At 33.1% G+C, this 15,619-nt stretch overlaps 1 protein-coding gene across 3 annotated transcripts in view; it reads left to right on the forward strand.

Annotated features, from left to right (window-relative positions):
• Window positions 1–15,308, forward strand: part of LOC138712412 (SLIT-ROBO Rho GTPase-activating protein 1-like) — a 595,908-nt gene extending 580,600 nt beyond the window's left edge. For all 3 annotated transcript variants that reach the window (XM_069844187.1, XM_069844188.1, XM_069844189.1), the window contains one exon: window positions 227–15,308. In XM_069844187.1, coding sequence (XP_069700288.1) covers window positions 227–1,495 — 1,269 coding nt within the window. In that variant the 3' untranslated portion in view covers window positions 1,496–15,308. The remainder of the gene's footprint in view (window positions 1–226) is intronic.
• The last annotated feature ends 311 nt before the right edge of the window (window positions 15,309–15,619 follow it).

Below are 15,619 nucleotides of genomic sequence, written 5' to 3' on the forward strand. Positions count from 1 at the left end.
ATTCAGACACTAAATAACCAAAGCTGTTGATAAAGCGTCGTAAAATAACCTAACTACTTATTGTTTCTTTAAGACATAAGAATAATTTTTGTATTTTATTAATTTTTCTCCTAGAGTACAATACTGGTAACTGTTCATGTTTATTTCGTCACTAATGTAAATAATATGGTATATTGTATGTTGAGATTGAGTACGTGGTGTTCTATGTTGTGAATGTGTGTTTCAGGGTGATACTTCCCCTTCTCCTCGCCTGGCTCTCAGACGTATCACCACCAGTAGCTCCAGCACAGAATCTGTGCCATCCGGATTACATCATAAGACTGATGAGACTCTTCCTGCTTCAAGAATCATTGCTGGAGGCAGCGTCATGGGGGCAGTGGAGGCCGCTCTCAACACTGCCCAAATACTGGCAACTGCTGCACTGCAGGCAGAGGCAGAGGGGAAGGAAGCAGAGGATGACAGATTGTCTGTTTTCCTCGACTCTCTGCCTGCAGACAGTTCCAAAGAGGCTGATGAGGATGGGTCCCGTCCCACAACGCCAGTCAGCTTGTTAGCGGATAGTGATGGAGGAGACACTTCAAAGGTGAAAGACAATGGAACAAATGGCAAAAAGACTCACTGGAAGAGCCAGAGTGTGGGAGAGGTAGTGGATGTGCGGCACTCGAGTGCAGGGGAGGAAGAGACTGGGGAGAGTGTCACCTTCAGTCACAACCGAGAGCTGTGGCAGCGCAGAGCAGCGTCACAAACGCAGATAGAATCTTCAAAGTCAATTGTGAAGAATTTCCGATCTAATCAAGAATTCTGGGAGATGCGCCAGAAGCATACTCCAGACTTGGTCATGGATCTCCCACTTCTCGGTTCATCTAGTCCTAAAGAAGCCGGAGGGGGTAAGAAGTCGCTGTCTGCCGTATCCTTATCTTCGTTGTCATCGTCATCGTCATCTGGAGAGGAGGAAAACTCGACTGTAGAGACTGGTGTGAGTCCAACAGGACCGGAAAGTCCAGATATGACGACGGCGGCAGAACGCTTTGCCAAACAGAACCAGTGCACGCTCAAAAAAAACACCAAAGCCTCCCACGGAGCCTCTATCGATGCTCAGACGCAGACCATGAAGGCTGCCACAAAGCGATCTAAATTTGCAGCCTCGTCAGCAGTCGCTGCCACAGAAACAATGCCTAACAACGACACGCAGATTCCTGCCGATGTTATAAAGACAAGTGACAACGACACTGGTGACGTCAAGAACCAGTCGACTGAATCTGAATTGGTGCCGATACGAAGTCCTGGACCTCAGCGAACTACACCAAAGATTGGAGGGAAGTTTGTTCAAAGTGGATCACTGTTGCAGGTGGGTGCTGTGTCATCCTTCAAACCTCAGGTGAAGGTAAAGCCTCAGATCTTGCGTAAACCAGTCTTACCTGTCCCCCACCCCCATCACACACAACCCTCACCGGAGCTCACGCGCAAGGAGAAAGCACAAGAACAGATGAACTGAAGGACGTCAGTGCTTCAACTCTTGTAATGTTTCAATTATTTTATAAGACTGATTTTATTTAGCACGTGTTGGAAGTGTCTTTTTAGAAAAGTTGTATTATGAATAAAAACAAGAGTGTGTTTTTGAATTTAAGTGATAAAACTGTAATTTTGTATGAGCTATATGATACCCCTTCATGTATCTTGAGAGTGTTCCTTTCGATAAAAATTATATAAGATGTCTTGAAACTGTTTCTTTTAATGTGATAAAGACTTTTATATTGATAGGCCTACTGTATTATCAGTCATTATTACTATTCTGTGTAACGTTTTTGTTTGTATGTTCCTTTGTTGAAAAAAATGTTTCCAGATGTTGGCTGCATGTAAGAATTTTTTATATAAAAAGGCAGAGAGCTAAAGAAAAATTTATGGATGAGTACAGGGAACTATTTCACAATTCATTTTAATACATGGTAGTTGTTGAAAATAATTGTTCAAATAAATATTGACACAGGAGTGTAGCATGTGATAACTAATATTTGAACAATGTACTTTTTTCAGTAGGTACTACATATTTTCTTGTTTAATTAAATTTAATATTGAACTGTTGCTTTCAACTTTTAATGTACTCTTATGTATCAACTTCATTGATTCTTGAAATTGCAATCAAATAATGTATTTACTATGATTAAAATTATTACTTTTTTGCAATCTGCGTGTACTGTGGCCAAATCCATAAAATTAATTCGCCTTGTTCAATACAACATTGTACAATAACAGTAAGCACAGAATACTATTATCAAACAGAAAACAAATGCTCCCATTTACTTTTTTCCCTGGAATATTCACATTTAATTTCTTCTTAAGTGTGAATTATATTTACAAATATGATACAAGTTCTTTTTTATTAAAGGAGGTGTGAGAAATTTTGTCTTCAAAAGTTTATGTCCGTAATTAAATAATCTATTGCAAAACATCTTATTCCAGTTTTATAAATAACATGTTTATTATCAACAAAGATATTGAATATGTTTTAATGTAATTTAATTTGGAGCTGATGTAATTTGTTCTGCAAATTTTTTAGTTTTGCAGAAGTCATAATCTTGATACTGAGTTGGTATATATGTGTATGAAGTATGAAGTATTATGTTGGCGAAAAATATTTAATATTTTAAGAATGCTAGTATGTGCATATATATCTGTGCCTGAGTGGTCTGAGGATTTTTTGTGTCATCTACAGTAGGTACCATACCTTCCAACATCCTGAAATACCACAAACAATGGAATTTAAGTGTCATAAATGCTTCAGAGAAATGATGTTTTAGCACAATATGAAGACAACTACATGCTAAAATTTTATTGTAGTTATTAGCAAGTACCAAACAGCTTAATACAGTTCACTTCGATAACAGATCTGGTTGTTATTGCCATAGCATGGTCCAGTTGCATTGTATTCAAAGGAAAATATCCTATGTCATTCAAAGACATGGAAGTTATGATGGAGAGATAAATTTCTTGTCTCTATTTATAGGCAGTTCCATGCACATCCAATTTGAAACCAGTTGCTCTTTTGACTGAACTATCTTGGTTCCTAAGTACAAGGTGATATGCATAAAATGCATTTGTTTCGAATACCTTATGCAGTTCAATTTAATAGGCGACAAATTAGTGACTAACAAAGTTTGTGTATATACTCAGTAATATGTGCCATGGAAAATATTAGTTTGATTGCTACTCTTTCAAGTGTCCATTAAAGAAAATATAGCACTATAGTTATTTAAATTTTACAATTTAATAACAGGTATTCAAAGATAATTTTATATATCATTATTACAGTAGAATAATTCACTTTCTATACTTACAAGGTGGAAATAAAACAAATGCGCCAACAAGATACTTCTTACCTGTAACAATTGTGAAACGATTTTAAAAACTGTGTGGAATTATATATATATTATATTAAATGGTTTATTTAACCTGGCAGACTTAAGACCATACGGTCTTCTGTAACATTTAATCATTTCTACCCCTTAGAAATTATATCAAAGAGGTAAATGATTGTAAATTTTTATAACCATGTTTTTGGTGTCTCCATATTCTGTGAGCTTGACAGTTCACAAGTACGCAATGGTAACGTCAGAGCGACTGTTTAGATTGCATTGTCATTTAATATATTTCAAAGGATCAGTTCTCACTATGCATTTATATCTTTACTCTATCTGATATTTATTGTCACGTTTTTTACTCGAACATGAAAGCATAATGCAATTTTTGTTGTGTTATTTATGCTGTTACTTGTTGTGTTATCCCCTAATGAATAATATGAATCCGGCATTTAGATATGCTATTGTATGAAAATCCATCATATCGTGTTTTACATACATTTACTTCGTAATATTTATTTCTGAAATAATAATATCACTCAACTATCTTGACATTACATAATGATATGCTACTTTTTGTTTCCTAATTCTATATTCTCTCATTGGATTATATACCTGTATATTATTGTCATATAATACTGCAAAAATTGATTGTGAAATATTTCTCTCTTTAACATACACATTTTCAAAATCATGTTAAACCATAAAATGGAAATTTCTGTATCTAGGCTATTGCTAGTTTCGTTAAAAAATTACATTCAGGACAGAATTGACAGGAAAAAAAAAAAGAAAAGAACACGATACATCAAAAAACTTTAACCATTTGATATAGAGAACCTTTGCATTGGTGACTGACTATCATACCGAGATTCAGCTGAACTTCAACAATACTTTCGAAATAGATTGTAAATTAGATTACTTAAAACCATTTTTCTTATTTAAAAGCTAATACTTTACTATGAATCTATCTTTATGTCTGTACTAATGAAATTTTTCACAAGGTTCACTGTGTTAACATTTTTGTTTAAATTAATACTGTATCTAATTCGAATCAATGAAATGCATACATTTTGTTTTTTTATCATACCAAGTCGAGAGAAGGTACTGTTTAGTACTGTAATTAATTTATTGTTACCGGTACTGAAAATAATTGCAAAATATAATAAAACAACTCGAAATTATAAAGCAAAAAAGCAGAGAAGGGACAATAATGTATTTTTATTATAGTACAGTACGGGCATAAATTATATTCACGGTTGCCAAAAACATCTGATCTCATTAGTCTAAGCTTCTCTGTTACGTTTACTGAACGTGAAATATTAGGCCTATCATTCTTAATCAGAATTAACCGGTCAAAGAGTAAATGTAAACTACCGGTACATAAAATTAGTCGAGAAAATTAGACCTAAACAGAACTTCTTTATTAAATATTATAATTTCGAAGTTGAAATTCTTTGTGCACATTGGTAAAAATTTCAGTTACTAAAAAATTGTTCATTTTTAAGTTTTTGTTAAGAAAGCAAATTAAACTTGTCTTAGGATTATTTATTTTCATAATATTCAACCAAATGTAGTATTTTCTCTTTTTCACATAATTTATGTTAATCAGAGAGAGGTCCTCATCATTCATACTTAAATGAAGAATGCCACTTACAAAGCATATTCTTCAAGAAAAAAATTCAGCTTTAAGAAATTACAATGACAATAAAATGAATTACCATAATCATCCACAAGTTTAACAGGAATCATTTCCTAGTTACGATATAATTCAAAACATTTTAAAATAGTTATGACATGAAAATAATCTACTTACCGAAAACTGTTATATATTTTTTGTCATTTGCATACAATGTTAAATTTGTGATGTACCGGTATCAGTATTTCATGATCAGGTACTAGTATTTATTTTATAGTTTTATCCTTTAACTTTTGAAGATAATATATTTGAGATAATATTCACAGTTCTAAGATATGTGTCTGGTCCAATTACCTATTTTCCATGAAATTAAGATGAACTGTTATATCTGTGTGTATGTCATTGGCTGTAACATAGCCGACTTATTTTATAATGATAAATCATCTTCCAATAAATTATAACCTGTTTTTTACGATTGAAAAGATAATGTTATATACTACCTACAGTACCTATTATTTTGAGTAGATGCTTGAAATGATGACTATCTGCTTCCATTCATGGTTTGAGCCTTCAGAAAATGTTCCTCGCAGACCAGTGAAGTTCTTCACGTGAAATTTAAAAATATATTCACTTCTGGGCTTCATCACGTTGAACTTTTCTGCATTCCCACCTGTTGTGCTAAACGGTGTAATGAACTTCGACGACTATTTCATTTAACTTTCAAGAAATACTTACGTTGTTCGGAGTAGTCAAGACCGAACAGGTCATACTAATTTGCCCTGCTCATTGAGCCTGCTTGTAATTCCGAAATGTTGAACATATTCTTTGTCTCGATGAAATACCCAAAATTCTACTTCTGAACACAGTCACCATGAAAGCCTAAAAAGTTTGTAAAGAACTTTCCTGTAACGAAGACACAATCGGTATCTTTAAAGGCACTGGAAAGAAATTATGAAATTGTATGTAGTGAGAACCTGAGAATTTGTAATATGTAAATATACGCTAAAATTCTGAAAATCAATGTGTGTTGCTCCTTAGTAATATGGTTCTGTACATGCAAGATAATACATGATGAAGGGGATCTTCAATATATGATCGTAAGACATCAGTTTCATTTCTAGTAGTATGATGGTTCTAAAGAGTGTCAAAAAAGTTCTTCACCATAGACTAGTCCACAGTAAGAGTTCAATATGTTTTCTGTCCTGTTCAACATAGGTTTGTACACGCATTCTCAAGTTGAACACATGGGGAACACAGTGTGCTGCTGTCACATGACATTTATTTTAGTAGGTTATTTTACGACGCTTTATCAACATCTTAGGTTATTTAGCATCTGAATGAGATGAAGATGATAATGACGATGAAATGAGTCCGGGGTCCAGCACCGAAAGTTACCCAGCATTTGCTCATATTGGGTTGATGGAAAATCCTGGGAAAAACCTCAACCAGGTAACTTGTCCCGACTGGGAATCAAACCTGGGCCACCTGGTTCTGTGGCCAGCTGCGCTAACCATTACTCCACAAGTGTGGACACACATGGCATTTATCCTCGACCCTGGTGCAGAGGTGGGACACATCGTGAAGTTCACGCTGTATACCTGGGACTTCAAATCTCCAAAATGCAAAGTCCAATGGATCCAAATCCGGTGACCATAGGGCCCATTCAGCAGGTCCTCTGCGACCAATCCAGTGTCACAGAAATGTGTCATCCAGTCAGTCTTGCACACGTGTGGCATAGTGCAGTGAAGCACCATCTTGCATGAACGATGCAGAATGCTCTCCAATGATGTCCAGTGTAGGCATCAGCCTATCTCCAGCATTTCCAGGTAATTTCCGCCATTCACATTTCCTTCGAAAAAATACAGAGCATTGATACAATCCTTCCAGATGCCACACCACATAATGTGCAGAACCCTGCTGTGTAGAGGGATCGTATGAATGGGGGTTCTCCTGTGACCAGTAGCGCAGATTCTGTTTGTTGACTTTCTCTGTCATGTAAAAATGTGCCTTGTCGGAAAATATGCAGGATAGGAAGACTGCTCCTCATCAATCCTATCCAGAACCAACCACACATTTCCACCCTGTGATCAGGATGATCTGATGAATGTTACAGAAATTGCAGCTTGAATGGGTGGAATTCTTCCTTTTTCAGGATATTGTGAACTGTGGAACGTTCAGTTCCTGACAGGTTTGCCAGATTGACTTCTTTGGACTGCGTAGAATTGGCAATCACAGTTTCCTGAACCTCTCTGTCAGTGCGTGGACTTTCCAATCAGGGTAAATCCGCAACAAAACACTTATCTTTGATTTCTTAGGTAATGCTGTGGGATACTGGTTGTCGTTCAGGATGACGTCGATTAAACTCTTGCTAACGTCTTAGTGTGAATAACCTTCATGCCAACATAGCAGTAGTAATTCCACACGTTCCTCATACGAAAGCATCATTCACTGCAGCAAAGCAACCATTTGGCCTATGGTGCGGGACTTTTTGGATGCTCTGTACTTAGTGTATTCATGGTATTTTTATCACATAATCTGTATCTTTACTAATTGTAAAAGAAATCAAGTTTTACTTCAGATTTACAAGTCCTGTCGTTCCTATGTGCACATAAAATGAGAGTTGTTGATTTAAGGTATTATAATATGTGAAAGCAACATCTAAACATCAATATATATCTATACTATGAAATAAGAACTAATACATGTGGAGTGAGATAGATGTTTATCTGAGTGTCATATAGCTTAAAATTTGAGTTTTTGATTCGGTCTTGTTAAGTTTATTGGCAAAGTGTCCTTTTGAATGTATTAAGAAAAATGTTAGAACTAAAGTTTCGTTCATCAGACAGTAAATCCGTCAGATAATCTGAAATTTCCAGCTGAAAGTCATTAAAAGTATGGGAAAAAAGTGTGACAGGTGCTGTTTTAAAAATAATAAAGAAAGGGTATGAAAGTTTATTATGGAATACATTTTATAAAATTTTGTAACACTTGCATTCAGCTCCATGCAACAATATATTTCAGGCAAACATATCAACGGCTGCATTCAGCTGGGACAGCGCTAATTCAGCTATTCATTTTTGCTGAGTTACAGCAGCTGTAAGTTCCTGAATGACCATTGCAAAATGTCTGCTGTGTTTACAAAGAAACATGCTGCTATTGTTCCGCCTACTCTGGAATATATGATACCATTGGTTGTTGCCTACCCCCTCCACTTTCGCTGGCAAGCAGCAAAAAAAATTTTGCTACGAAAAATGGCGCCTACTATTTCAGCGCTGTCGGCCAGCAAGGCATTCAATGCTGTTGCTATTTCAACGCTACCTCAGCGCTGTCCCGGCTGAACGCAGCCAATGACTATGACTTAGAAGTTTGAATACTTCAATTATTTTGTAAATCTCTTCAGTAAGACTTTTCGTTTGTATCCCTTGAGTTTGTATGCCACGTAAATCTTGAACTCTTAACAATGTAGGAAATGCTCCCTCAACATAGACACAGGCTATATTACTACTGGTAATATTAATACAGTTACGCAATTGACTGTTTTATTTTAAGTCTAGTTAAGCATAGGTAGGCCCTAATAATACTATAGAGAGAGAGAAGGCGAGTTGTTCATCTGTAGTTCACTCAGCTGATGTTTCTTACTAAAGAAACTGGAGTTTGATTCCCAGAATTCTGTAAAATTTATGTTGGTCAAAAATAAACTCTCTCCCAATATCAGTATGGCAGTACCAGTACTTTAATCTTCCTTGCTATTTTCATTCCATGATGCTCCAATATCGGCAAATTACCAATGAAGTTTTCAGAAGTTTATCGTTTGTCCTCCTACATGTTCCGATGTTGAATTCTTCGTATTTTCATTTTGCTTATTGTTAGACATGAGAAAGACTCAAGGTGAACAGTGGCAACTCTAGGAAAAATATTTATGATAGGTTTGCCTCAAACATAAAAATACTCATATATCTTCATCCATTTTATACCGATACTTAATGTGTAACAAACAGCATAATATTTATAGGGCTACTTAAAATAATAAATAAATCAAAAGTTACAGGAAGATACCTGCATCTTTTAACGAAGTGTGATTTGCTTTTGTTCATACCTTATTAATAGATGCAATGAGGTGTATAAAGAAATATAATCAATTTACTATAAATATGTTACATTGTTAAAACTTAATATCATTATATATTAAAAGTATTTATTTCAGTCACTGACTTCACAGCATATGTTTAAGGTGTTAAACCTTTGCATTACATGTTTAAAAGACATATGACATATGAACATATAATCCAAAGGTTTAACACCTTAAACATATGCTGTGAAGTCAGTGACTGAAATAAATACTTTTAATATACAATACAGACTTCTCTGAAAACTATAAAAATGAATTGCAAAATATTAATATCATTAGGTAATTATTGTTAAACAGCCTCTTGCAGTTGGTAACTATCAAACTGATTTCTCAACAAAAAATTTTCGGATGATCATGTGACTTCTTCATGATCGATTGTAAAAGTTATACATACCAGTATACATTCATATAGTAATAGAACTTTCTAAAATTATTAGTTTATGTTATTTAAAATAATTATGGTATTTATTAAGAAATTTTAAAAAAATTATTACGTACCGGTATTGTTATGTATTTGTTTGTACACATGTCACTCTATTCGAGAGGAGTATTACAATATAAGAATTTAATTTGACGTGACTTCTGTTTTTGTGTACTTATTTTCAAAAATGTTTGTTTTTAATTAGGCGACAAGTATAAAGCTTATTTCAAATTTTTTGTTGGATCCGAGTCCTTCCACTAAAATTGCTTTCAGGCAGGGCTGCCATGATGTGGGATGAGCACAATGCCAAGCCTACTCTCAGGACATCACACTGATGACAGACAGGATTCGACTCATGACTATGGCTGCTGTATAGTTTGCTGTCTACTTTCCAGAAGCTATATAATGTTCGTTTGGTAGGTGAGGGGGAGAGTTTTATGGACAGTGAAAGAAAGGTTCCTGAGTAATTCTATAAAAGTCTATGAAGTCTTGTGAAGTTCTGGAAATTCATTGACGAATCTTCTTTCGTGATATCTATCAACTCATAATTTACAGCAAATGTTATGATTCATGTCTCTAGCCCACATTTCAACTTCAAGTGTACTTATTTAGCATCACTTGTTAGCTACTGTTCCATGATTAAAGAACACTATTCTGCTTCTCTTTCCTCCCAGAGGAAGCAACAAACACCCACGTCAATTTGCATGTTCAATGATGACAAAGTAAAATGTGAGTTACCAGTACTTCACTAATATATAAATAATGCATTATGTTGGCAATTGGCATGTCTGCTGTTATTACAGTAATGACCTAATGCAGTGCTTAAAATTGGAAGAATAGCAACTGAATTTATATTTTACTGAAAGGTTTATGTTCTATTTCAAATTTCTAAAATGTTACGCTGGGCTAACAATATCAAAATGGACACTTTGCCACTGTTCCAGTTCCTCATCTGTTTTATGTTATTTAAAAGACAAAGTAATAATAGTGATTATTCTCATTCAGTTTCTAAATATTTTTCATATTAAACACTGATTTCTCTATGTCTTTCCCTACCAGTCTGCAATTATAGTGGCCACAAATAGTAGTTCTTTTAATTCAATTTAATTTAACAAGTGTACAATTCCATGAATTAGATATAATTCAACTGACTAGCAGTATCTCTTACTATATTAATTTATGTTGAAAACTCTTTACTTTCCCTCATTACAATATGCAGGTAGATGAAAATATACGAATTTTTATCACACTTCCTGTAAACTTCTTTGTAATTGAATGGAATTATAGATGGTTAATGTGGGCAAGTTAAATGTACACTATATGAATTTAACCGAAGAAGAAAGATATTAAACGTTAAATAATTTTTGACTGAAATTCATAACTTAAAAGTGAATATGAGATTTATATAAATAACAAAAATAAGTATAATTTCAATGTCGCTCATTAAACTTCATTTCAAAATCATATCTCATGGCTAAAGATACACTGCATTTCGCACGTGACAGAGAAATACAGTCGACTTTCGATTATTCGTATTAAATAGAATGCAGCATTTCATCTGCAATCGGATTTGAACTCTCTTATTTCAAGTTTTGCTATAAAGATACCAGTAGTGATTTTCTAATCCCTCTCTCTTTCTTATGTTTTGATTTTAGCAGTGACTTATTTGTTGTTTCATACGGGTATGTGAAAAGTTTCGTTATTTGCTTATATATTTCTTTTGAATTTGGTTTATTATTTTTTCTTTGTTGTCCTAGTTCAGCTGTTTATACTTATATAATGTACGTAATGAGGTAATGTAGGTTGATTATCTAATTCTAATTATGTATTGTTGTTTATGTTCATTGGGATTTGGATTTCTATTTCTATTTAACAGGAGTAGTATTAGCAAATTCATCAATAAATTGCACTACAGTAATATAATAACTTGATGAATCAAAATGGTCAACAACCACATTATTTTTCTTTCGTATTTTGTATACCGGCACTGGATTGCAAATTGCCGTTATCCAAGTATAAGTTAGTTAGTAAGGTGTGTTTACATTGTAGAAGCACAGCCCTGTAATTCATTAATAAATTATGAGTAAGTCTATCTTTCTTTGACATAATGACAACTATTTTTTTCTATATACGGTACAATTTTAACACTTAATATGATCACTGTTTAACTTTGTAACTTCTTTACTGTGTTAATATGAGGAATTTTACCCGACTGATTAGACTTCGGACAATGAAGAATATCACTTCGAAACTAGTTAGCCAGGTAAAATTCCTCCTATTAACATAGTAAAGAAGTTACAAAGTTAAACAGTAACTATTATTTCCTGGCCATAGTTATTTTTCACATAGGGCTTGCAACTTCTGTACTTTGTTCCTTTCTCTAATTAGTAATTGGAAAATATTTGCTGAGAATTTACAAGAAAAAGGTTATAAGCAGTACAATATAGCTTGAAGTCTAAGAAAATGATAGTCAATGGGAAATCAATTTAAAGTATACTAATTTAAAAAAGATAAAATGAGCATCAGTCAATGGGTTAATTATTTCAGTTATGATAGAAATTATAATTAATACTGGTAATTTATTAGTTATTTTAAAATATTCATGATTAACGTATAAAGTGATTAATCTGCATACGGATAATCAAGAGTTGACTGTATTAGTCTTACTAGGCCAGTGTTTATACTTAAGTTGCCAAATGTGAAATTGTTACATGTGATGTGAATTTTATATAATAATAATGTGTATCTTCTATTAAAACTCTTCTCTATTCGAATTCAAGATAAAACTCTTATAGAGCTGTCATTATAAAGAAAGCGAAGGTCAAATAAATAGGCACATTATTAAAGTCATGGTACATACTGTAATACCGATTAAATGTTATTGTATACCGGTAACACACTACCTACTACACTTTTGTATTATGGACTGCATTGTTTGTGCCTATTTTTCACATATTCTTGAAATATATAATTAAAAACTAGGAACTACTGTTACACAAAATACCTATATGCCTAATAAACATTAGGTGAGAAGCATAAGCAAGACCAGTTGAGTGGTCAGTGTGCATATGAAATATAATAATAAATATATTATAGAAATAGATTGTAAACATTATAGTTTATCTTGATCAGCTGTCTGAAATGAAACGTCTTCATCTGGCTACCTCTTATACCATTTCAAGTGACGTATATTTGAATATACACATGTGTAGGTATGTCACGTAATACCAATGTTTCATCAGTATGAAAATCAATATTTGTTTTGAATTTCTGGTTCACATATACAAATATGACATGGATTTCATTAAATGCTGATGAATTAATATAATTACTTTGTGTTTTACCATATTCAGTGATTTTTATAATGTAGAAATGAAGTTTAATTATTAAAATGCAATATACAAATCACTCATGACCTCATTGCATCTCTCTTATGAATTCACCACGCCTCATTATGTTTCCTTTTTTTTAACAATAAGAATCGTTAAATGCACATACATTCGTGAAGAAAACATTTGAGAGACTGTACAACTACACTAAGTAAAATACCATGACATGGATAGACCTATTATGCAAGACATAAAAGAAATTTCATTTCCCGTCAATTTGGATTTCAAATATAAAATACTCAGATTCCAATTACGATAGAGATACAATGAATTATGTATTCCAAGAATAAGGTACCGGTAATAATGTAAAGCCAGATATAAATCAAATTAGAAATTTCTTCTTTATTAAGTTGCAGAAATTCGTAAAATATAGCTCATTTATGCAGAATAGCACGAGAAATTTTAGGAGAAAAAGGCATATGAGACTATAGAACAACTGTCAGGAGATCTAACACAACTTAGACTAGATTTATCTGGAGATTCGACAGCTTAGACCATATTTTATTTGCCACTTGTAGCATAATCACAATGTACAGTATTCGCCTACTTCAGGTATTGTTAAATAGCTCAGCTACTTATTTCGTGCATCCCTAAACAAAAATTGTTTAAAAATCCATTAAGAAATAAAACGAAAATTAACTCGCTATCAATTGAAATTTTAGTACCTTACTTGACACTTTCACTGTCACATATTTAAAAATCTTTTCATCGCATATGAGTGTCTTGGGTCGTTCAATGTAAATTTTGTCTTACTTTAGACGTGGACAGAAATTTTTATTCCTGTTGCAACAATCCGTTTTGAAGCCAACGGACTTCTATCCAGAAACAATTAGAGCTGAAATCTGATCACTTATCTCTTACTGATAAATTATTATGTTGTACCCTTTTGTGTTGTGGTCTACACACTTTATCAATTTTAGTGTGTTATTGTATATTGTTTGGTAATGTTAAAAATGTTGCTTTTGAAGACATGATTTCTCATTCCACGTCTACGTAAAAATAGCTTTGATTTAAAAAAGAGTTTCAATCACTTAAAAGGGCATGCTGATTGAAGCATGGTTTTTCTGTTCATGAACAATATCCTAAGCAAAGTTGTGCTCACTGTACACTGTTAAACAATTCTTTCAGGGATTGGCCAGGTGCACATATGGGGAACAGTTTCCAACAAATTTAAATCATGTCTGTTCATTACTAATTAAATCAGAAGACATTTGCTTCCAATTCACAATAAAATATATTGTATGCCTTACAGGATATTAGTCAATGTTCTTGAGATGGTCCATTGTAGTCAGTAAAGTATACTTGTCTATGCTTTATGTATTTAGGTAAATGAAAAATCAGATATACTAGCTTTACATGTTTGAGAAACAGAATGTATTAGTTTTATATTTGAATCGGTTATTGTTGAAAGGAACTAAGTCCACTTTTTAAAGTTTTGAGATAATCGAAAAAAACTGATTTGTGAATAATCTATCGCAGATTAAACCAAAATATATTGTACACATGAAATATATGTGTACAATATATTTTGGTTTAATCTTCGATAGATTATCACAAAACAGTTTTTTTCAATTATCTCAAAACTTTAAAAAGTGGACTTAGTTCCTTTCAACAATAACCGATTCATGTGATAAATCTTTTCTTTTTCTTTTTTTTGCATGCAGATTACTATGACAAATAATGAAGCAATGTCCGTTGTGTCCTAGAGGAAGATGCTTGTTGTGGTGGCTGTTATTTTCATCAGTAATTCAGTCTTGTTTATCATAACATAATTCTCTTTACTGAATTTGGCATTATTTAAAAGCACATAACTCAGTGTACAGATATCAAGTATACTGGAAACTATCAAAGTAATTTTTAAATGTATTTGTCATAAACAACATATACGTATTTTATATTATTATATTTCAATGAACGACTTTTCGGGGGAATTGATTGGGAGGAAGGGGGGAAAAATAATAACACCAAATTTGATGTTTATTGGGTAGACTGGAGTTTTTGAGACTGAGGTATACTAATGGAGTGTAGTGTTTAATTAATGGAAGATAATAGAAAAATACATATGTGATCTCCTTGTAATCCAAGGAAATTGCTTCCAGTTTTTCAGTATTATTCAATGAAGATATCAAGCTTCATTCTAATTATGAGAATTTTTCCAAAATGTTTTGAAAGAGCATGTTTTATTGTAGTGTGCTGGCAGCTACTCCTGTGGGCATTTATACTCATGTACTTTTAATTTAGTTTTAATTTACACTAGACTTGTGTACAGCCTGCAGTGTAGTCATTACCATTGTCATAATAAATTATTGAAATTATTTTTCGCTGTAAGAATACAATGGTTTGACCAATTTAATAGAAGTCGTATTTTCAAAACTCATTTCTTTTGTAAGATTTTCTCATTTTATGCAGTTCGATATACATTTTATCCTATATCCTCCCGAATAGTAATTATAATTAACACATTCAACACCATATTAAAAATAGTTTTCCTCAGATTAAACAATCTGTATCTATAATATTTGTCTTTTACTATCATTTAGTGTCTTTGATATGTTTTGGGCAGATTCTGTAATGAATGGCATTGGATGTGTTAAATAAGATACAAGTACAGTAATTATTTTTATTAGCGTTATGAACAAGCATGGAAAGACACTTTATAGTATACGTAGACACTTCCTACAGTAGGAA

Source organism: Periplaneta americana, chromosome 13 (genome assembly GCF_040183065.1).
Source record: "Periplaneta americana isolate PAMFEO1 chromosome 13, P.americana_PAMFEO1_priV1, whole genome shotgun sequence".
NCBI classification, from domain to species: domain Eukaryota; kingdom Metazoa; phylum Arthropoda; class Insecta; order Blattodea; family Blattidae; genus Periplaneta; species Periplaneta americana.